Here is a 22,190-nt window from a genome sequence, read left to right as displayed (position 1 = left end):
TAAAATTATTTTTGTAATAGTAATATAATATGAACTCTTGTACCATGTACATTCATTTTGTTACAACAGCCCTGCAATGAATACCATCCACAGTGGTGCATGTTTTGTCTATATATATATGTCTATAATATCAGAAACTATTTTGAATGTTTTATCAACTGAACACACCTTTACCTTTTTTTGTCCAATGAGAAGCAGTTGCTAGGCAAAAAGGTTCCCCAAAAAGACAAAAAAGAATACTAAAAAAAAATAATGAAGATAAAACATTATACATGTAAAAGATGAATTTCTTGCACTGGTCTGCCTTGTTTGTGTATGTAACTATTGTAAGAAAATATTTCTATGGGCAACTCCTGGCAGCTTTCTATATATATATATATTTCCTTGAATAGACAAAATGATAAGTCAAATTTTTAGCTTGTTCTGAGTCACAGGATCCCAGTTATAAATCTCTATCTAATCTGTACTTTTCCTTTGATTAGCTGCGAATTTAACATGTTTATATACATTTTACATGCAATATACAAAGACATGTGCGATACATTATGTAATATAGGTATTTCCAGTGCCTCTCTTCTAACAGACATGCAGATTAATTTCAGACTTGGATGTTTTTCCTTGAAGTGTATATTTTCCAACACAGTGAGTCAATGAGCTTGACAAGCTGTGGTCACGAGGTAGGACAGTGAGAAGCAGTGAGAAGCAGGAGAGGGCTGACATGATGTGGCCCCTCATGCCCTTACCTGCAGTTCACGGAGCCACCGACAGGTGGTGTGTGTGCTACATGCATAACAAGGAAAATACAAAGTGTACCTTGCTATATTAGCCACCGAGGAGCTCCTTAACGTTAGCTAGCAAATAAAACGATTAGTTTTGACTTTTGGGAAATGACAGTTTGTGCAGGAAAATAACGATAGCACCCTCTTCGCAAAGTCCGCACCGTTTGGATTCACGTTATTTGGTTTGTGTCCGTCTTTGATTTAAAACGAGGTAAGTAAGTTGTAAAATGGCGGATAGCTAACGTTAACATCCAGGGAGTTTGTCATTGATGATGCTAGAACGTTACTGGCTAGCTCACTAGGCACTTGACATTAGTGTTAACATGAGTCTTTAACATACAAACACGACTTCATCATAATAAACGAGAATAAACAGGATTAATAATGGCGAGGTAACATTGGAGCTGGTGTTAACTAGTGGTGCTGTTAGCCAGCTACAGCTAACGCTAATGCTAGCCAAGCTAACGCTAGCAACTCCTCTGAGGCTGAAAATGGATCAAAATCCAAAAGTGAATCCTTATCCTACAAATGAGTTGCTCGGTACGAATCAAGTGGTCAAAGAGAGTGTCTAAAGGTAGATAACTAGATAGTGTGTCGGCTAATATCACATATCAGGAAGGTTAGCTGCATTAGCCAGAGTGCTGCTTGGCCGTCAGGAAGAGATGAGAGTGGGTCGGAATCACCAGCTTCGGAAACATCTGGAGTTGCGTTTTGTAGTTCGGAAGTATATCACTGCGCTTGTCGGACATGTTTTGGGATCAACTTGCTTTATATTCGAAGTAACATTATAGTTAACAACGACTTGGCATTAACTCTTATGGGAATATTACATTACTTGTCCAAGAAAGTAACGTGTGATTGAGGCACTCAAGTAACGTGACGCATTCCGATGTGTGGTCCTTGGAGCCCAAAGTCAGGCACCTTGTCTGTTGTCTGTTCAAAATAAGGACAACCATGTCATGTTTACACTGCATGTTGGGATTGCCCATTACAGTTCCAGTGTAAACACGCCCCCACAGATTCACATTCTCGGACGATGTCTGCTGTAACCGAGTTGTGAAACATGGGCATCCGCATATCTTACGTTATTTGTCCAGTTAAATGCCATAAACTGTTAGAAAGTAATTATATCAAGTTCATGTACTTAGTTAACAAACTAATAAACTTATTTTTCCTGGCCCTACCTCAAAATTGTGTGCAGTGAGACAGGCTAGTCCTCTCCACACCAGACACAATAGAAGGAGCTGGGTTTCTCCTGAACTGAAGATAATTACTACTCAGAATTTCTGTCAGCACAGGAAATGTGTTAAACCAAACGAAAAGATGTTGTTCCAGCCCCATGCATGCATGACAAGAGCAGGGTTCAACTTGAAACACTACACACGTTCTCCCAGTTTGGAAGACCACACACATGCTTCAGTGTGGTGTGGTTGTAAATAATACTGTGGTGGGCCCAGAAAATTATTGATCATGTCTGCAGCTCTATGCATGCTGTCATTGAGTCAGCAGGAAGTCGGTTGTAGATTTAGTTTGGTTCTTGGCGAATAGTCAATGGCCAATTTTGCCTTTTAGAAAACCACCCACCTGTATTGCTCGGTAGAATTTGTGTTCAACTTTGGGTCAAGAGGTCAATACAGGTCTAACAGCAGGGGGGCAATAAGACACATTACCTGCCTGTGAGTGTGGCTGCCAAGTTAAATACTACACCAAATCACCATTCTAATATCCCTTGTTCTTTACGTAGCATTTCACTTAACGAAAGGTGGGGGGAAAATGGCATGATTTTGATAGTCATTAAATGAAATTTTGCTGCCCAGCTGCAAATACTCCCACAGTGTCCTCAGTCCTCATATAAAAATTTGCTCGATCTGAGCAGTCAATAAACCCAGACTGTAATTGACACTGATATGAAATGAAGTAGAACATGTATGAAATACACAAAATCCTCACTTATCTGATGTATTAACTAGAACACTGTTGGTATTTTTTTTATTCGATGAATGACAAACTGTTATTCAGATGGCAAAAGTGACATCAATCATGGTGTTCATTAACTAATTGGTTACATTTATTCAGCACTAGGTAGTAATACACCATAGAAGAACAACAATGATAATAAAATACGTTTTGTGTATTTGCAACTGTGCAATTTCTATATAAATATAAATTACTGCGTTTCAAGCTCCAAATTATCTGCACAGATAGAGATAAAAGTAGGACTGAGGAGTTCTCAGTGTGTAAAATCGTAGAACAGAGTGGAAGTGAGTCAGTGCAATGACAGAGGAAAGTAGGGCTGGGCGATATGGTCAAAATATTTGATCATGATATTGGTCATTTCATATCTCAATAACGGTATACTCCTGTGTGAATTAAATACTTGACAAATGAAAAGTACTGAGCATTTTCCAATCTTAAGAACTTGAGTGCAAAATGAACATAACAGTTTTAAGGGAAAGTATGGAGAAAAAGAAATGAATATAGGCCTACGCTATATTGTGATAGAAACGATATAGAAAAATATATACAATAGACATTTTTATATCTGTTTACGATATATATATATATCATCATATTGCCCAGCCCTAGAAAGCATCCCTATTAAGGCTTTAATAACTCTGAACAAGATGTGTATGGCTGCATCTAATGATCGAGATTAATACATTTTCTTCCACAGAATATCAGAAAATATTGAAACAATTTTTTTTGTCAGACCCCAGGATGACATACTCAGATTGCTTTTATTGTGTGAAAAAAAAGTGGTGAGATCACAAGCAAAATTTCACAATGTACTGTATGTATGGGGTAAAATCAGTCACTAGCACAAGTAGCTAGACTGCTGTTTCATGTCACCAAGGTGCATCTTAGGGCCTTTGTCTTTCTCACAATAGAAACAAACATGTTCTCTTTCTTTTTTGAGTATCTTGACACCTATATAAGATATTCTGTGATTTGTTAGTGAGTTATTGCAGCCAGTGTTGATGTCGTCATTCATCAACAAACTCTTCTCATTTGTCTTGTTTTCCAGGAGCAGATACCTTCTTGCTTGGGGTCCAGAGCAGTAGAAGCACCCACGCCAGCATATCCAGAAAATGTTAAAGAAATGATAGCAGCGCAGGATTTGCACACAGAGTTTCAATTTCCTCAGTAAGCAGAGCATCACTGATATTTATTATCAAGTTAAACGTGTCTGTGAATGTGTCTTTTGTGTTTGTCTGTTTGTATGTATGCATGTACACTGTCTTGTTACGTTTGTTTCGTGGTTGTAATGACTTAATCTGTTGTGCACAGAGAGGCAGAATCTCAGTTGTCTTCAGATACTGACCTTGAGGATCTTGATGGCAAAAATGCAAAGACAGGAAAGGGCATGGTAAGTTTTTCATTTATTTATTTTCCATATCTTTCCATGTGCAATCCGGGTCACAGGGAGGCTTGAGCCAATTGCAACATGCGTTTGGTGGAAGGCAATGAAATACCCTGGACTGGTTCTCAGTACATCACAGGACTAACACACAGTAGAAACAGTAGCTGTGTTTGATCAGAAAATAAGTTAATGCTGCATCACTGTCTGCATCAAATGTCTGTAATGTGAGTTAGTCCAACACTGTGACAGCTTTTTCATTCCCAGCAACCTGATAAGCTATTACACGCACATTTAATGCATGTGCACTGTACTCAGACTTATGATACTCAACGCAATAACACACTTTCATCTTCCATTTAACATCTTTCTCCCCAACAGGCTGCCAAGAAAAGGAAGAAGGCGCTTGGAGACAAGGCCAAAGGTGGGGGAGGAGGGAGGGCCCCCGGCCTTGGCAGGGTGAATGGCCATCATCAGGAGAACGGGATGGAGAACATGACCCTGTTCGAGGTGGTGAAAATGGGAAAGAGTGCCACACAGGTGGGTTACACACTGGTGTGGGGAAGAGATCATGTCTTGTGTTGTGGTTTCTTTAATATATTTTGACTGGTGTGAAAGCTTTGGGTTCCATTTCTTTGGATTAACTTGTTTTGGGGCAGCAGCATCATCCCAAACATGCAGTGATATTATGAAAAAAAATGTCAAAGTTGTTTTTGTCGTGTTTTATTTTCTAGTCTGTTGTTGATGACTGGATCGAGGCATACAAAAACGACAAGGACGTTGCACTCTTGGACTTAATCAACTTCTTCATTCAATGTTCTGGCTGTAAAGGTAACTATCTGACATGATCTGTCCGAATACGTAGCAGGTATGGTGCCTGAATCAAATGAATACACTGAACTTTGCTGCCATTTTGTGATTCTTCACACAAAGGCGCTGTGAGTGGAGAGATGTTCAGACATATGCAGAACTCCGAAATCATCCGAAAAATGACAGAGGAGTTTGATGAGGTGATGCAGACTGTGTTTTTACATTACATGGGGAAATGAACAGTATGAAACAAATGTGATCCTGTATCTGATCATCCCTCTGCTGTCATCAAACAGGACAGCGGCGACTATCCATTAACTATGTCAGGACCACAGTGGAAGAAATTCAGGATAAGCTTCGCTGACTTCATTGCTGTTCTGGTGCGTCAGTGTCAGTACAGCATCATCTACGACGAGTACATGATGGACACACTCATCTCGCTGCTCACCGGCCTGTCTGACTCACAGGTCAGGGCGTTCAGACATACAAGCACACTAGCAGGTCAGTTTTAATGCGCATGTTTCACTGTCTACATTTCTGCTCCATACATGCCTGCACGTTCTCACGCCATGATTATTGTGCGGAAGTTGTCTTTCCTTCAGGTGTATATCTAACTATTGTTGTTTACCGCAGCCATGAAGTTGATGACGGCCTTGGTGAACGTTGCTCTCAACCTGAGCATCAATATGGACAACACGCAGAGACAGTATGAGGCGGAGAGGAACAAGGTTGTTGCAAAAAGGGCTAATGATAGGTTGGAGCTCCTGTTACAGAAGCGTAAAGAGGTGAGAAGAAATATAAGTTGCAACTACACATTGCAAACAGTTTATCAGTAAGGCTTTTGGAATGTATCCAGTGTTTCCCTCAAATATTGTGTCTGTCCACTCCGTACTGCGCATATCATAGTTCCATTAATGACATATCATAGCTGCATTCATTCATACTGTACATTTTATAAACGTGTTTGTTCATTCTGTATACTCATTTATCTTTATATTTATTTATATGCACAATCTGGTTGGATGCTGAACTGCATTTTGTTGAACTAGTACGTACGGTGTGCTCTCAGCATATATTGTAATGTAAGGGGCACCCCAGGGTAGGCAGTTTTCTGGAAAAGGCAAACAAAACCCGCCAAAATTTGAAGATATAGCCCTTCTAAGGGGCGGCTGTGGCTCAGAGGGTAGAGCAGGTTGTCCACCAATCGGAAGGTCGGTGGTTCGATCCCCGGCTGCTCCGGGTCACATGTCGATGTGTCCTTGAGCAAGACACTTAACCCCAAAAAATTGCTCCCGGAGGCATAGCCATCGGTGTGTGAATGAGTATTTAGATTAAATCCTGATGGGCAAAGTTGGCACCTTAGTAGCCTCTGCCATCAGTGTATGTGAATGTGTGTGTGAATGGGTGAATACTGACATGTAGTGTAAAGCGCTTTGAGTGGTCGGAAGACTAGAAAAGCGCTATATAAGTCCAAGTCCATTTACCAAGTCCATTCTCCTACGGCTTTTTCCTCTCCCCTCTGTCCTAAGCCCCTCCCACCAGACAAGCACGGGCATATGAACTTGCTTCATACAGTAACCTGTAAGAGTACTAGTCGTTCATTTCAAACATGATCCTGATTTTGATGCCTACTGTTACCAACATTTTCTCTCCATCTCTGAAACGCTTCGCCAATGTTGTCAGACTCTTTTTATCTGTCTTCCTTTTTTGGGTTGCTTTGAAAATGCTGCAATAGCAACATTAACAACTGCTGTTGTATCAGGCTTTCATCGAAATGACTTGCACGCGCAACTGCATTTGTAGAACAGCCAATAGGAACGGTCTCTCTCTGAAATGACCTAGGATTGGCCAAAGTCTCTCGTCACGGGCTAAATTTTCTGAAGCCTGAAAACAGAGCCATGAGGAGGTGTAGAAGTCTAGTTTTCTCTCAGAACACTTGAATTACAAAATGCTGAAAGGTTATTATGGAATTCCCGCCCAATGATGCCAAAAATATATCGCCTACCCCAGCTTTAATGCAAAATTATTATTCCGTTCACCATATCATTGCTAAGGCCTGCTCCTACTGAGAGTTATTTTTTAGAGTTTTTAATTTTATTGGCATAATTCGGCACAGCAACTATACCTTTCTGTAGTTATTAGGAAAATTGTCTCACTTGCAGGTCGCTTTCCAGTATCATCCTCTGTTGCCCCAACAGTGTAACATAACCTACTGTAGGCCCCGATATCATCCTGTCTAAGTATCTCTGTGATTGTTGCTGTTTAACTTCATGTTAAATCATTCCCTTTTTATTTCTGTCACTGTACAGCGCTGCTCTGATGACATGTCATTGGCAGCTATGCAGTCAATATTTTCCAATTGTTTTGGGTCCTCTTATACGACTACACTGACACTGACAAAGTTGTTTGCTGATTTCTGACAGCAGAAAAAAATTGTTGAAAATAAGAAAAATATAGAATAATGCCAGCCTTACCCTTTAACATAGCTAAAATGACTTCTAATAGACCTCTTGAAAGTCCTACTTTTTTGTTTTTTCTGTTTGAGGGTTGAACAAGGCTTCTTTTGTTTTGGCTATTTTCATGCAAATGATTTAAATGTATCACTTTGTGTCTTTCAGCTTCAAGAAAATCAAGATGAAATTGAAAACATGATGAATGCAATTTTCAAAGGAGTGTTTGTTCACAGATATCGGTATGTGAATCTTTGATTTACTTACATACTTTATGCTGACTGTGAGATTTCACTGAGAAGCCTCTGATCACACTTGAGTCTTATCACAACAAGCAGGGACCTTTTCAATGTTCATTGCTGGCTTTTTGGCGCCCTCTAGTGTGAAATTAATGTCAACACCAATATGAGTCCACATGATTTTAGTTTGCAACCTAACAGCTCTGAACAATTTTGATTACACAACGTTGTATTGCATGTTATATGATATTAATTACTAATTTAATCAATTCTCTTGTGTTTGCCAGCGATGCCATTGCTGAGATCCGAGCCATTTGTATTGAGGAGATAGGAATGTGGATGAAGCTGTACAGTGACGCCTTCCTCAATGACAGTTACCTGAAGTATGTTGGCTGGACAATGCATGACAAGGTGAGCTAACAGACAGCCACTGCTTTGTGTGTAAACAAATTAACCATAACTTAAGAAAAGCTGATAAAGTGACCAAAAACATGTCCAAATACATTGTCCAAATTTAAACCAACTTCTAACCTCAGTTTAAATCAAACTAACCAATCCTATTAATGAAGAGTTTCTGCAGTCATTTCAGAATACAAGCCATACACATTCCTCTTTGCTGGAAGATATTTGATGTGAAAGCAGCTACCGGTAGTTTTCCATTAAACAGGGTAGCAACATCACAAAAGGTGACCGATGCTGAACAAATGATTCAGATTATGACATGATGTTTTTATGATTTAAATCACGAAAAGAAGTGTATCCATATCCATATACACCGATCAGCCATAACATTAAGACCACTGACAGGTGAAGTGAATAACATTGACTATCTCGTTACAATGGTACCTGGCAGTGGGTGGGATATATTAGACAGCAAGTGAACATTTTGAACTTTGAACTTTGTGTTGGAAGCAGAAAAAATGGGCAAGCGTAAGGATGTGAGCGACTTTGACAAGGGCCAAATTGTGATGGCTAGACGACTGGGTCAGAGCATCTCCAAAACTGCAGCTCTTGTGGGATGTTCCCGGTCTGCAGTCGTCAGAACCTACCAAAAGTGGTCGTAGGAAGAAAAACCGGTGAACCGGCAGGGTCAGACCCGAGGCTCATTCATGCACGTGGGGAGCGAAGGCTGGTCCGTGTTGTCCAATCCAATAGAAGAGCTACTGTAGCTCAAATTGCTGAAAAAGTTAATGCTGGTTCCGATAGAAGGTGACAGAACACACAGTGCATCGCAGTTTGTTGCGTATGGGGCTGCGTAACTGCAGACCGGTCATGATGCCCATGCTGACCTAATGTTATGACTGATCGGTGTAACCCATGACTGGTGGAGGACTAAATGTTATGGAGTCCATATTATCATCTTTGTATCAAAATCTGATCAATAGTTTTGACTGTGGCAAATGAATGGAAAAAACTCTTCTTGACGTATATCATTATATTTTTTTCTATAGGGGTGCATAATAATAAACGTTAAAAAAAGTTGAATTGGCAAAGTAGCACCTGAGTTTTGGCATTCAAATCTGGTCAATATTTTATTGTATTTCTACTCCAGCAAGGTGAAGTGCGACTGAAGTGCTTGAATGCCCTACAAGGCCTGTTCTACAGCAGGGAGCTCGGTGCACGACTGGAGCTCTTCACAAGTCGCTTCAAGGTGAGCCAGCAGCTGCATCACTTCAGCATAATTGGAATGCGTTGTTGTCTTGTTGCGTCTTTATATGCCGATAATTAAAGAGTAATAAAATAATTTGGCTTCAGTATACTCATGCATGATACAAGAACTAATGTTATGGTGATGGTTTAGCTAAGAACTGTATCTGAAACATAAATCTGCTCTCATTGACAGGACCGCATTGTGTCGATGACTCTAGACAAGGAATATGATGTTGCAGTTCAAGCCATTAAACTTCTGACACTTGTCTTGCAGTGAGTAACCCCCCCCTTCCTTTTGAATGGCATCATTCTGCATTTCAACTTGTTTTATGAAGTTTTATAATGTGACTCTAAAGACATAACACTCATTAAAGTCAACATGGTAAACACAAAATCTCACTACAGATTGGGATTCGATGTATTTTGGCTCAAATTAGAGACATTACCATCAGTGCTCACAGATGTCATCATTTTTGTTTACAGCTGAGGTTACTGATGGGGAGAATATGACCATATTTTGTTAGATTCAATATTCATGTTTCTTTCCCCCGTTATCCTAAATGCTTCCGTGAGATATAATTTAAACAAACCTTTTCCTTTATAATTTCGAAATGCTCATCCTTGATTGATTAAACTGGCCTTTATAACTAAGAATGTAATGTATGCATTTCATCTAACAGGAGTAGTGATGAGGTTCTGACAGCAGAGGACTGTGAGAGCGTATATCATCTGGTTTACTCGGCACATCGACCCATCGCTGTTTCAGCGGGAGAATTTCTGTTTAAGAAGTAAGTGTAACTGAATTGTTAATGGAAGTGGTTATCATAACACATTAATGTTAGGTCTACATTGGATTCCAAAGTTCATCTTGTTTCACAGCAAAAACAGAAGTGCAAAGAATTGGGGTGCCTGCCAAGTTAACTGTGGGAGATTACATTAACTATTTTAAAGTAGAAATGTGTGTAGGAGCCATTTCTGATTTATGTTTATTACACCCTAATGGTCCAGTAGGTGGCACCCTTGTGTTGGGGTTGTTCTATAAGTGTAGGAACCTTCATGCAGGTGACAAGTGTTGCTAGACAGAGGAGGAGCACAAATAGTTTTTTGACCGTCACGCCAGGTGACCGCTGTGGTTGTATTAATACAAATATTGACTGTATGGAGTTGGACATTGCCGGTTATGATTGCTTACATGCAACTCATTAAAGACACATAAAGGTGAGAAATAAATATTCCAACAGAAGCAGGAACGGAAGTTGGACTCTGTTATTTCACAAGACACTACTAAGCGATGCTACGGCGAACGTGTCAATTATAAGCCCGTCTATGCATCAAACAACCCCTTCAACAGTGTTACAATGTATCCTTATAGAAATATTTTGCAAAATAAATGTGGGATTTGCATATAACCTGTAGCTTTACTAGCAAGAAACATGCAAACAGCTACTTTGTTATTGTATTTAGATGAAAACTAATGGGGAAATCCTGTGCAATCATAAAATCTGGTAATGTGTAACTCCTGGTGTTTATGTGTGTGACACCTCATGTTTGTCCCACCTCCCCAAAGGGACTGCAGGCAGAGCAGTTGCTTATTCCACTTGCCTTCACCAGGCATTTTAACAGCCTTTTTGTATTGTGCTGATTGAAGGCTCTTCAGCCATCGTGGTCCTGAGGAGGAGGGATTACCCAGGAGGGGCAGGCAGAGCCTCAATGGCAGTCTTCTCAAGACAACTGTCTTCTTCTTCTTGGAGAGTGAGGTGAGAGAGTTATGATCTTATTTTAGGTTTGGATGAGATAAGATAATTCCATGTCTTATTAAAATTATACTAAGGCGGGGAATCTACCTTGTTTCAGTATGTTTTAAGTTGATTCAATAACATTTAACCATTTGATGTGTTACAGCTCCATGAACATGGGGCGTACTTGGTGGATAGCTTGTGGGACTGTGGGTCAGAGCTGCTGAAGGACTGGGAGACAATGATCAGCCTGCTGCTGGATGAGCCCGTGCCAGGAGAGGAGGGTAAATATCCACTCTTTCAGACAATTACTGGCTCAGATTTTCAGCTCCAGTATTGCTTGGTACTCGGTTAGCTGGGCAGGTCTTTTCATTACATTGTCAGTAACTGTCTGCGTCTGCAATCTGTAGCCCTCACTGATCGCCAGGAAACGGCTTTGGTTGAGATCATGCTCTGTGCCATCCGGCAGGCTTGCGAATGCCACCCTCCGGTGGGCAGAGGCACAGGAAAGAGGGTGAGTGTCTGGTCGTCATGCTTGACATAGAGAGAATCAGCTTTGTTTCTTGAATGATTTTATGTTATTAACATTGTTGGTGTTTTGTGCCTGGAAAAGGTCCTGTCTGCAAAGGAGAAGAAAACACAGCTGGATGATCGGACACGGATCACAGAAATGTTTGCAGTTGCATTGCCTCTGCTATTGGCTAAGGTGATTACTTGTGTTCCGCAACTACAGCCAACAGCGGTCAGAGTTGACGACAAGTTTAATTCGTAACCATTCAACCTAAATGCGTTCTCTTTTCTTGTCACAGTACTGCGTTGATATCGATAAGGTGACCAATTTGCTACAAATACCAAAGTACTTTGATCTTGACATCTACACAACTGGCCGGTTGGAAAAGGTTTGTCAATTTTTATATTTTTTCTAGATTATGCAACTTGTAAATTGACTGATGTGTCAGTTAAACAATGTTTTGTGCTTTCATGTTCTCATTAAGCATCTGGATGCCTTGTTGCGGCAAATCTGGGAGGTCCAGGATAAGCACACAGACACTGAGGTCCTGGAGGCCTGCTCCACCACCTACCACTCTCTCTGCAACGAAGAGTTCACCATCTTCAACCGCGTGGACATCGCCCGCTCCCAGCTTCTCGATGAGCTTACAGACAAGTTCAATAGACTCCTGGAGGACTTCCTGCAAGAGGTGGGTGCTGTAGGATTTGTCTTTGCGTTGATTGTTCTAAAAGCGTGTTAACAGGTGCAGAGGCGAGGCCGAATGTCGGGGCTTTCATAGGTTTGATCTCTTGTTTGTCAGGGTGAAGAACCAGATGAGGATGATGCCTACCAGGTTCTATCTACACTCAAGAAGATCAGCGCTTTCCACAAGTAAAGCAGTTAACATCTTTTCCTATGATTTCAATTTATTGCTACTTGTTGAAGAGTGATAATAAAAATGACAATAAACTTTATTTGTATAGCACCTTTTAACACGAGAAATGCAGCACAAAGTGCTTTACAATAAGGGGAAATAGACAGAATGAACATAAAATCAGGGAAAATAAGATGGAAAATATAACCCACTTGATAAAATAAGATAACAATAAAAATAAGATGAAATAGAATGCACAACATTAGATGGGAAAAATAATATTTAAATCAGTACCCATATTTGCAGCATGCACACATACATCAATAAACACTGCAGCAACATCAAAAGGTCTCCATTCTCTTCTTCTCTGTTTTTATCTTTTCTACATCAGTGCTGGAGATTTGAATTTTTAAGATGAAAACTCAAAGTATTTTGCCTCTAGTGCACTCTCTACCAATCCATGCTTAGGTCTCTGAGGCTATAAACTGACTTTTCCCGACAGACACAGACTCACCGTCGGTCTTGATTACACTTAATTAATTAATAGCATTTCCAGTCATACTATTTGGCATTTAAGTTGAATTTTGGTTTTCCTTTATGAGGTAAGATGTGAATAATGACATTTTCATGAATTATGTTATTATGTATTATTTATCATTTGCATTCTCTTTGCTTCCAGTGCACATGACCTATCAAAGTGGGATCTCTTCACCAGCAACTACAGGCTGCTCAACACAGGTCTGCAGAACGGGGATATGCCTGAACAGGTAACAGCACAGTCTTCTCTAACTTCTTCTAACTTCCCCGAAATGCAAAACCAACAATTTCAGTCAATCAGTGTGTTTACATGCAGTTAAGTAACATGGTTTCTCATCAACTTTTTACGTGACAAAAAGTGCAGTCAGTGAAAGTAACAGAGTAGAAAGTAGAGATAATAACATGGAGCAATTCATTCTTGTATTTAAAATCATTCCATTGAAAGTCCGACTAGGACTGAAAATAACACAAAGTAGCCGCTAGATGTCTATATATGTCTATTGACTATTTGTAAAATCCACACACATTTGTGCCGTGAGGAAGCAGCATCTTCTGTAACGAATACAGTTAAAATAAGCATGCAGTAAGGTTGGAGAAATATGATAACTGACCTGTTGCATCTATAAGCAGACTTGCATTAATTAGGTTACTACAGTGCGTATAAACATGTTCTCCGATTACGTGCGTAACCTGATTTCTCTGAGTAACCTGTTTACTAAAGTACATGTAAATGCACTGACGTGTGGAACAGTACAGCTCATCTAATCTGCTTGCCTCCTTCCCCCCCAGATTGTGATTCACGCAATGCAGTGCACGCATTACATCATCCTGTGGCATCTAGCGAAGGTTTCAGACGGCAGTTCATTAAAGGTATTGACATTTTGGTCATGATGCATTTTTTAGTATACTTGGCAAAATTAATGTATAAGGAAAGGTGTAAAAAAAAGGATATCAGTTAAAGAAACAAAACATTTCTATGCATAGATTACTTATTACAGTATCACAGTCAGTTTGAGAGTAGTCTACCTCCTAATGGACAAGACAGCCATTTAACTACATAATTAAAAGAACATTACCACAGACTTCTTTAAAGAGTTCGGGGTTTTTGATTGTCTATGCTATGTGGTATTCCCTACATAGCTGACCCTAGGTACATGGAGTTTCGGGGTGCTTTCTCCTGCCATAGTCCGTCCGAATCAGAGTCAAATTGATACTTTTGGTTCGTTTTCTATTTAGTCTGGTTTGGTTCTGCAGCGCACAAATTAAAGCGGACCAAATTAAAAAAATATTTTGCTGAGGTGCGTGTAAGCAGGAGCAAATTTATCTTTTTCATCGCAAGAGCTGCCACTTCTATGTAGGGAATTGCGGACTTGCGGAAATATTGCTGACAAAGTTTTTCACTTTGACTCGGCACTGATCGACTGTGCACACTAATTCATTCTCCTACAGTTTATCTGGAATGACTTTATTAATGTCAATATTTTTGTGGACTTTATTTAGCATATTCTGTATGTTCTCTTCGGCCTTGATGTCAAGCAAACATCGGACTTCTGCAGAAGTCCAGGTCCGTCCTCTCCCACTCATATTAACCTGTCGTTTACCTGTGTCCATTTCAAAAAATGCCCGCACAGGCAGCTTTGTTTGGTCTGCTTTGAAACGGTCCGAGACCACCTCTCACAAACACTCTCGGAGCGTTTTTTTTTTGGTTTGCACCAAAGAAGAATTCGTAATGCGTTCACAACTGCCCAAACGAACCGCACCAAGGGTTGAACCGCACCAGAGTTTGATTAAAACGGACTAACTGTTGGCTTGTGTAAGCGCCCTCAAAGTACCTTTTACACATCTTTTACTTTGTCATACTTACAAAATGTATAAAGCAAGATATTATTTTTCTGATTTTGGCACTAATTGACAGTGAAATATTTCAGTAAGTATCAGACCTGAGTACCAGTTTCCATCAAGGGTAGCTGGTTTGAAATATGATACTGACTTCCTGTATCTTCTTTTGGACTGCTGAACTATTTTTTTTTAACTCATATAGATCTACCAGTACTTGGATTGTATTTTATTCACTTACAGGACTGTCTAACTAAACATCTGCTCCTTTTAGGGTGACATGGTGACCCTGAGAAAGCAAATGAGAGCTTTCTGCTTAATGTGTCAGCGTTACCTAAACGGCATCAACAACGCAGTTAAAGAACAGGTGGGGTTACGCTGATAGGACTGCTTTTTCATTCCTGACTTTTCTACATGACTGAAAATGTTCATAAATGCTGAAGTGTTGTGTTTATTCCAGGCCTTCACCATACTATGTGATCTGCTATTGATCTTCAGTCACCAAATTATGTCTTCAGGCCGGGAACAACTGGAGCCTCTGGTCTATACGCCAGACTCCTCTTTGCAGGCAGATCTGCTCAACTTCATTCTGGATCAAGTGTTCATTGATCAGGATGACGACAATAACAGCACAGGTCAGTCAGTCACCATTGTGTCAACCAACCACATTAAAATGTCCAAGGATTTATTTTTTTATAATATTTGTATTATTTTGTATTTTCCAGACGGACAGCAAGATGATGAAGCCAGTAAAATTGAGGCTCTGCACAAGCGAAGAAACCTCCTAGCTGCCTATTGCAAATTAATCGTTTACAACGTGGTGGAAATGAACACCGGAGCAGATATATTTAAACAGTATATGAGGGTGGGTTTTAACCCCTTTTTGAAATCAGTTATAAGGAATTCCTCCTACCCTGTTCTTCTTAATAACAGTATTCCTTCTCTTTCTCCTTAGTATTACAATGATTATGGAGACATCATCAAGGAAACAATGAGTAAAACAAGACAAATCGACAGAGTACAATGTGCAAAGACACTTGTCTTGAGCCTGCAGACGGTAAGATTCTGTGCCTAGATACAATATATTTATTGTTAACTTATGTCATTTGTTTTAGACACATCAGTAGATGCCAGCAAATCTTCCAGATTATCTAAAAACTAGGGCTGTCAATCGATTTAAAATATTTAATCGCGATTAATCACATGATTGTCCATAGTTAATTACGATTAATCGCTAATAAATCACGCTAATAAATCACGCTAATAAATCACACATTTCTTATCTGTTCAAAATGTACCTTAAAGGGAGATTTCAACATGGGAGTGGGCAAATATGATTGCTTTGTGCAAATGTATGTATATATTTATTATTGGAAATCAATTAACCAACACAAAACAATGACAAATAATGGCAAAAGAAATATACTCAAATCATAACATGGCAAACTCAAGCCCAACAGGCAACAACAGCTGTCAGTGTGCTGACTTGACTATGACTTGCCCAAAACTGCATTTGATTATCATAAAATCTGCATGTCTGTTAAGACTTGTGGGTAACCATAGAACCCATTTTCATTCAAATATCTTGAGGTCAGAGGTAAATGCCCATTTTTTCCTCGCCAAGATTTAGCGCAAGTTTGGAGCATTAATATAACCTTCTTCTCGACAAGCCAGTATGACATGGTTGGTACCAATAATTCCTTAGGTTTTCTAGGTTCAGATGATGCCAGTATCTTCACTCTAGCTTTAAAACTGAGCCTGCTATAACCTAAAAATTGCAAGTTGCATTAATGCGTTAAAGAAATTAGTGGCGTTACAATGAATTTGCTTTAACGCGTTATCACGTTAGCTTTGACAGCCCTACTAGAAACATTTACTGACTTTAATGTTAATATATGAGGCATCACTTTGCTCCAGTGTGCCACGTAAACAGAGGAAGATGGTGATCTTCTATAGACTGAATTATAATAAAAAATAAATTGGGATACAGCAGGCTTAAGTTACAGCAGATCACAAATGTATTTGATGAAGGATTTAGACTTCTCAGTCTGTGAAACCACCTGTAACGAAATGTGGAAAAAAGTGTATTTCTGTTTTGTTTTTTTGTAGTTATTCAATGACATGTTGTCTGAACTTGGCTTCAATGTCGACCGCTCAACATCAGCCTTCTGTGGCATAAAAGAGCTCGCCCGACGCTTCTCATTGACTTTTGGCTTGGATCAGGTGAAGACCAGGGAGGCTATTGCCATGTTACATAAGTAGGTAACATTCCTGATCCCAGACCTTGTGGTTTACAGCTTTGCATGCAACTCCGTTCTTGCAATGATGTCTGTGTTTTAATGAGCAAGGCAAATCATTATTTCCTTCTGTATTTTAGGGATGGAATTGAGTTTGCTTTTAAGGAACCTAGTCCCCAAGGACAGGGGTATCCACCTCTCAATCTAGCCTTTTTGGATATCCTGAGCGAGTTCTCCAGCAAACTAATGCGGCAGGACAAGAGAACAATGTAAGTTTGACTTGGTTTAATGTTTGCGTTCAACATGGAGCTGACAAGGAGCTCTCAAAAGGTCCTAACTGTTGTATTCTGACACTTCTGCAGTCACGCGTACCTGGAGCGATTCATGACGGTTCAGATGGCCCTGCAGCGAGAGGACTGCTGGCTGCCCCTCATCTCATACAGGAACTCCTTGCAGGCTGGAGGGGACGATGACACCATGTCTGTCATCAGTGGGATCAGCAGTCGAGGGTCCACCAGGAGTAAGAAGTCCAAGCCAGCTGCTGCTAGCAAAAGGAAATTGCCTGAAGGTGAGCAATGAATTTAGCTGCAACATGAGGTAATCTGCACCAAACTTACTTGTTTGTTTGATGTATTTTTCTGTGTCCCCCTCTCAGAAATACTATAACCAGTTTGTCGTTAAGTTGCTAAGTGGCAAATTCAATCACAAAGCTGGAAATACTGGGGTGTTTTTTTTGCCTTTAAATTGTCATACATCTGTATTTCAACAATGTGTGTCAGTCACTAGGAAATACAAATATAAGGAGTTCTGTCATTTTAGAATATCTTTTCTCTAGCAGAAGAGAACAGCTGCAGCAGCAGTGATGCAGTTTGGATGAGCCGCGAGCAGAACGTGCAGACGCCAGTGATGATGCATTCGCCCCACCTTACTTCTGCTGTACTGAGGGATCCAAAGACGATGAGGCCAGAGGACAGCTACGCGGCCGCATTCACCATGCCAACAGAGCAGCATCCCCATCAGCCTGTGCCTCCCCAGCAGCAGCCACACAATCACCACCAGGCTGCTATTGATTACAAGTACTGAAACCTTAAAATTAATATTTAATGTAGCTGCTGTTCACAGCATCTCGTGCTATTTGTGTTAAACTATGGTGATTATGAAGTCATATTAAATACTGAACATTGTACCCACAGTACCCAGGTTACTTGGATGTTGACACAGAGGCAACAAGCTGAAGCCTGTCAGCAGCAAGAGCGGGTTAGCATGCACTACGCCAAGATGAAGAACCACATGCAGCAAACAATGTAAGATGGCGCTTCTCTTCAGACATTAAATTGGTTTGAATTGTGGAGGAAACTTGTTTTTTAAAATAACATCCAGACAATAGACAGTATGTGAAAAAGCACCTAACAAGTGTCTATGTGTACTCCTCAGTCGTCGAGGCTCAGGACTCATGGAGGATGATGAGGAGCCAATAGTGGAGGACGTGATGATGTCATCAGAGGACCGTTTGGAGGACATCAATGAGGGCATGGATTTTGACACAATGGACATCGATTTGGTAATTTCAAATAGGGAGCAGAAGAAACAAGTTGAGGACACATCACTGACATATCATCACCGTTTTAATTTGATATGGTGAACTTATTAAACAGTTGCTTATTTACACATCCAGCTGTTACAGAGCAACATTATCATCAATTTGGAGTCGTGTTTGTGTCCACATAGTGAATGCAAGTCCAATATTCACTGTGCGCTGTTTTTGGTCTCTACCAACTACTGTTTAGCTGCTAAATGCTGCTAAAAAAAAGTCCTCTATGTTCAGCAGCTAGTCTCTAACTGTGTCTGGTGCTGACCAGCTAGTGTACAGTGGGTTTTTAGAACTTTTTCTCTCAAAACAGCTGCTTGCTGCGGCTGAAAACTATTTTATGAGAGTGGTGAAAGTGAAACGAAACAGTAGACTTGTGGGTCGGACAGCTAAACAATGTGCTGAAACTCACCATAAAGCTCTATAACGCCAAGAGGAGCTGCAGATTCAGGTGATAATTATCTGTAGGTTCATCACTACGAGCAACCCCTTTCACATTGTCAATTGCTACATTGATTATAGCCACTTCTAGCCACTGTTCATGTGGATACCCAGGACCACAAATACAAAAAGATAGTGCCTTACGTTCATGGGCAAATCTTTACAGTAAATATTAACAAGCTCCTCAACTACAGTATGACACAGTCATGCTTTACTGGTAGCAAACTGTCCTAGTGAGTTCCTTCCAAATACAAAAAGTGTTGTTTTTTCCTTGTGGTGCCAAATATTAGAATTTGCACATTAGCATAATTGTCAGCATTTGATTTCCACAGTTGATGAAGGATATTTTTTTCTACATGTTTTTTCAGACTAAAAGCACAAATAGACTTTTTGTTTCTTATTTCCATTATGTCTTGTGGTGAATTGTTCTGACTGAGCTGTTATTTTTCAGCCGGCATCAAAGAATCGCAGAGAAAGAACTGAACTAAAGCCGGACTACTTTGATCCATCTTCCATCATGGATGATTCGGTAAGAATTATGCCGTTTACTTATTTGCTTCTCTTTTTTATATAATTTATTTAATATGTAAATTTGAGTGGTCATTGTTGCTCATAATGTTACCTTTAAGGAACTCAGTTTTGTCATGATTATGACTCATTATTTATGGATTATTATGAATAGAGCTTTAAAGCTGGCTCTGAAACATTTGTTGCTTTCCCCATCATGGAGGACGGCAGCGATATAGTATTTACAGCATTTACAATGGATTTCTATAGCAACCCCAATAGCAAAAAAGTATCAAAATTTCCATAGAAATGTCTATTAAAACCACTAAAAATACAGTTGATATTAACTTAAATTTATGAATGTTCAAATATTAATATGTCTTGAGAAAAAATCTTTCTAGGTTATAAATTGTGCCACAGAACATCGTTTTTCCTGTTTCTAAGATTGTGGATTTCTGAATAACTTTTCTGTATGTCTTTAGGTTCTCAATGTTTCAATGTTCTAAAACAAATTGGATGCATCGAGGTGAATATGCTATCAAAATCCCTGGAAGATAAGATGGATGGCTGTTGTCTGTGAAAATCCGAATGGAAGGAAACGGACTGCTATAAATGGTTTGCGAGACACCAATGTTTGCCTCTTTAACACTTTGTTAAAACTTAGAGCGAGAGCTTGAATTTGAATTTGATTCTGATATTTTCACACACGGGACATTTGTCACACTGCAGCAGAAATGTTTGTGTTTTTGTTCAGTTACTCTAAAAGCAACTTGATGTTCGCTTAGCTCACTAAGGTGAAGCAGTACAGACATTATGTGGCAGGTGCATAGTGAGGGGACAATAACAGACTGAAATTCAAATTAATAATATATACCTTTAATCTTTTTCATTCAGTAGACAAAAATTGTCTGATGTAAATACATAGTGGCCAATATACAGGAGGGGTGAACACGATTTCATGAGCACCAGCTGATAGAAATATAATAACCCTGCAAAATAATACTAGATCTGTGATGCTTGTAGTGTTCAGTTGTTGTTGAACACTATGATGACACTGCACTTTGTCACAGAGGTATTAATTCAAGTCTATGGTCATTTTACAGCCATATTTTTAGAAATGATCATAGGCTCCAACCAATGCCTCTCTGACGCAATCCAAACAGAAATTGAACATCATAAGCTTTATAAAGACAGCATTTATTGCAGGGCTATTGAATTGGACTGCGTTACATTGTAAAGGTGTCAGTGATATTGCGTTTACCTGCTGTACTTTTAAACTGTAGACTTTGGCATGGCATGTAGCCATATATCAAAACATGTACACAGTAAAGTATAATGTGAACTGGCGTCTCATACTGTTGAAAGGCCTTGCCAGAAATGATATACGACATTCTCAGATTTCTTTGTGATGGTATTTTTTAGAAATGTATGTGTTCTGCTTTTATACCTTATAGATGACTTTGATTTATAGATATTTTGTAATGACAATCAAATGTAAATTAATGGTTTCTAATCATGTTATTTCACATAGATGCTGAAATAATCCTTTTTAATGAAAATGATTATGTTACTATAAATATGGCCAGCTGTTTGTATTTTCTTTTGATCTCTCTATAATGAAATGGGTGCAAAAGTAATGCATTGCTCAAGTGTAGTAATCTGACAATTTGATGGCTGCATCTAAAATTATTTTTGAATATTGGGAGCATTCAGTGTCATACATAAAATTTGGACTCAACCGTAAACATGTAATCTCTCCTATATCTCAACTATTTTTCTCCGCTGTATAGTATCTAATAATATCTGACATGCCATAGTTGCAATCTTTAAAAGAACGGATTTGAAAAATGGTTGAGAAAAGTGTGTGTTTGTTTTGTTTTGTTTTTTTTTCCAGTTTGCAAGTGTGCAGAGGATTTTTTTGAAAAGCCAATTTCTTTGATGAGCCACTGTTGCGTGTGTAAGAGTTATAGAATTATTCTAAATTACAAAGCTTTAGAGTTCTTTAGTCAACTATCATAGTATCAGAATTGTATATTATACAATTACAGATGTGTACTATATTGTGAATCTGTGCTCATTTTATATTTGCAGTTTCTGTTTGCTTGAAATTTTAGGGAAAGGTTAAATAGAATGTAACTATTTGAAGTTAACCTACTAATTTGCAAGTATACACATACAGTACATCGCTTTGTTTGTCTTTCAATGGATTGTTGCGATATTTCTTTATCCCTGTGTATTGGCCTGGTTGGCAGATTCAGACTTTATGGAAAATGGTGTATTCATATTGTAGTTAGAAACAACTCCCTAATTTCCTCAGAATCTCACTATAAACTGGAGAAACAGATCACATGGTCTTGAACATTACCATACACATACTGACTATTCATATTAGGCAGATGAGAAAAATACATCTTAGAATTGCCTGTAAATTAATCCTTTCATTTTGATTTTTTTCTGTTTTGCAATGAACTGCTGAAAACGTGCATACATCTGTATGTTTACACATATTTAAATATTTGTGTATATTAAATTTGTGTTTTTATTCTATGTGTGTCTCATTGCATCCTTTCAAGATTTGTATTTATGTCTGAAGATGTAATATGAACCGATAAACCCTCTGTGACTTTGTGATTAGTTTAATCCATATTTCCAAATTAG

General features: G+C 39.2%; 1 protein-coding gene across 3 annotated transcripts; it reads left to right on the top strand.

Annotated features, from left to right (window-relative positions):
* Positions 1-759: 759 nt before the first annotated feature.
* Positions 760-22,079, top strand: stag2a (STAG2 cohesin complex component a). Of its 3 annotated transcripts, none has more exons than XM_074611487.1 (34): positions 760-990; positions 3,811-3,923; positions 4,068-4,146; positions 4,519-4,677; positions 4,872-4,968; positions 5,071-5,147; positions 5,244-5,448; positions 5,581-5,732; positions 7,566-7,639; positions 7,924-8,047; positions 9,189-9,287; positions 9,480-9,559; positions 9,967-10,074; positions 10,935-11,043; positions 11,189-11,306; positions 11,433-11,536; positions 11,636-11,728; positions 11,832-11,921; positions 12,018-12,221; positions 12,333-12,403; positions 13,066-13,153; positions 13,713-13,793; positions 15,034-15,126; positions 15,220-15,394; positions 15,485-15,624; positions 15,715-15,816; positions 16,869-17,017; positions 17,137-17,265; positions 17,359-17,564; positions 17,835-18,072; positions 18,190-18,300; positions 18,431-18,557; positions 19,477-19,554; positions 20,015-22,079. In XM_074611487.1, the coding sequence occupies exons 2-34, from the start codon at positions 3,880-3,882 to the stop codon at positions 20,036-20,038; spliced, it is 3,828 nt and encodes a 1,275-aa protein (XP_074467588.1). In that variant the 5' UTR covers positions 760-990; positions 3,811-3,879; the 3' UTR covers positions 20,039-22,079. The 3 variants fall into 3 exon arrangements, with proteins under 3 accessions (XP_074467588.1, XP_074467586.1, XP_074467587.1); XM_074611485.1 differs by having other exon boundaries at positions 17,832-18,072; XM_074611486.1 differs by having other exon boundaries at positions 772-990; positions 3,805-3,923; positions 17,832-18,072.
* The last annotated feature ends 111 nt before the right edge of the window (positions 22,080-22,190 follow it).

This window comes from Sebastes fasciatus, chromosome 16, assembly GCF_043250625.1.
Source record: "Sebastes fasciatus isolate fSebFas1 chromosome 16, fSebFas1.pri, whole genome shotgun sequence".
Taxonomy (NCBI): domain Eukaryota; kingdom Metazoa; phylum Chordata; class Actinopteri; order Perciformes; family Sebastidae; genus Sebastes; species Sebastes fasciatus.
Note: the sequence above shows the minus strand (reverse complement) of the source record. Positions and strands in the feature narration are given on the sequence as shown.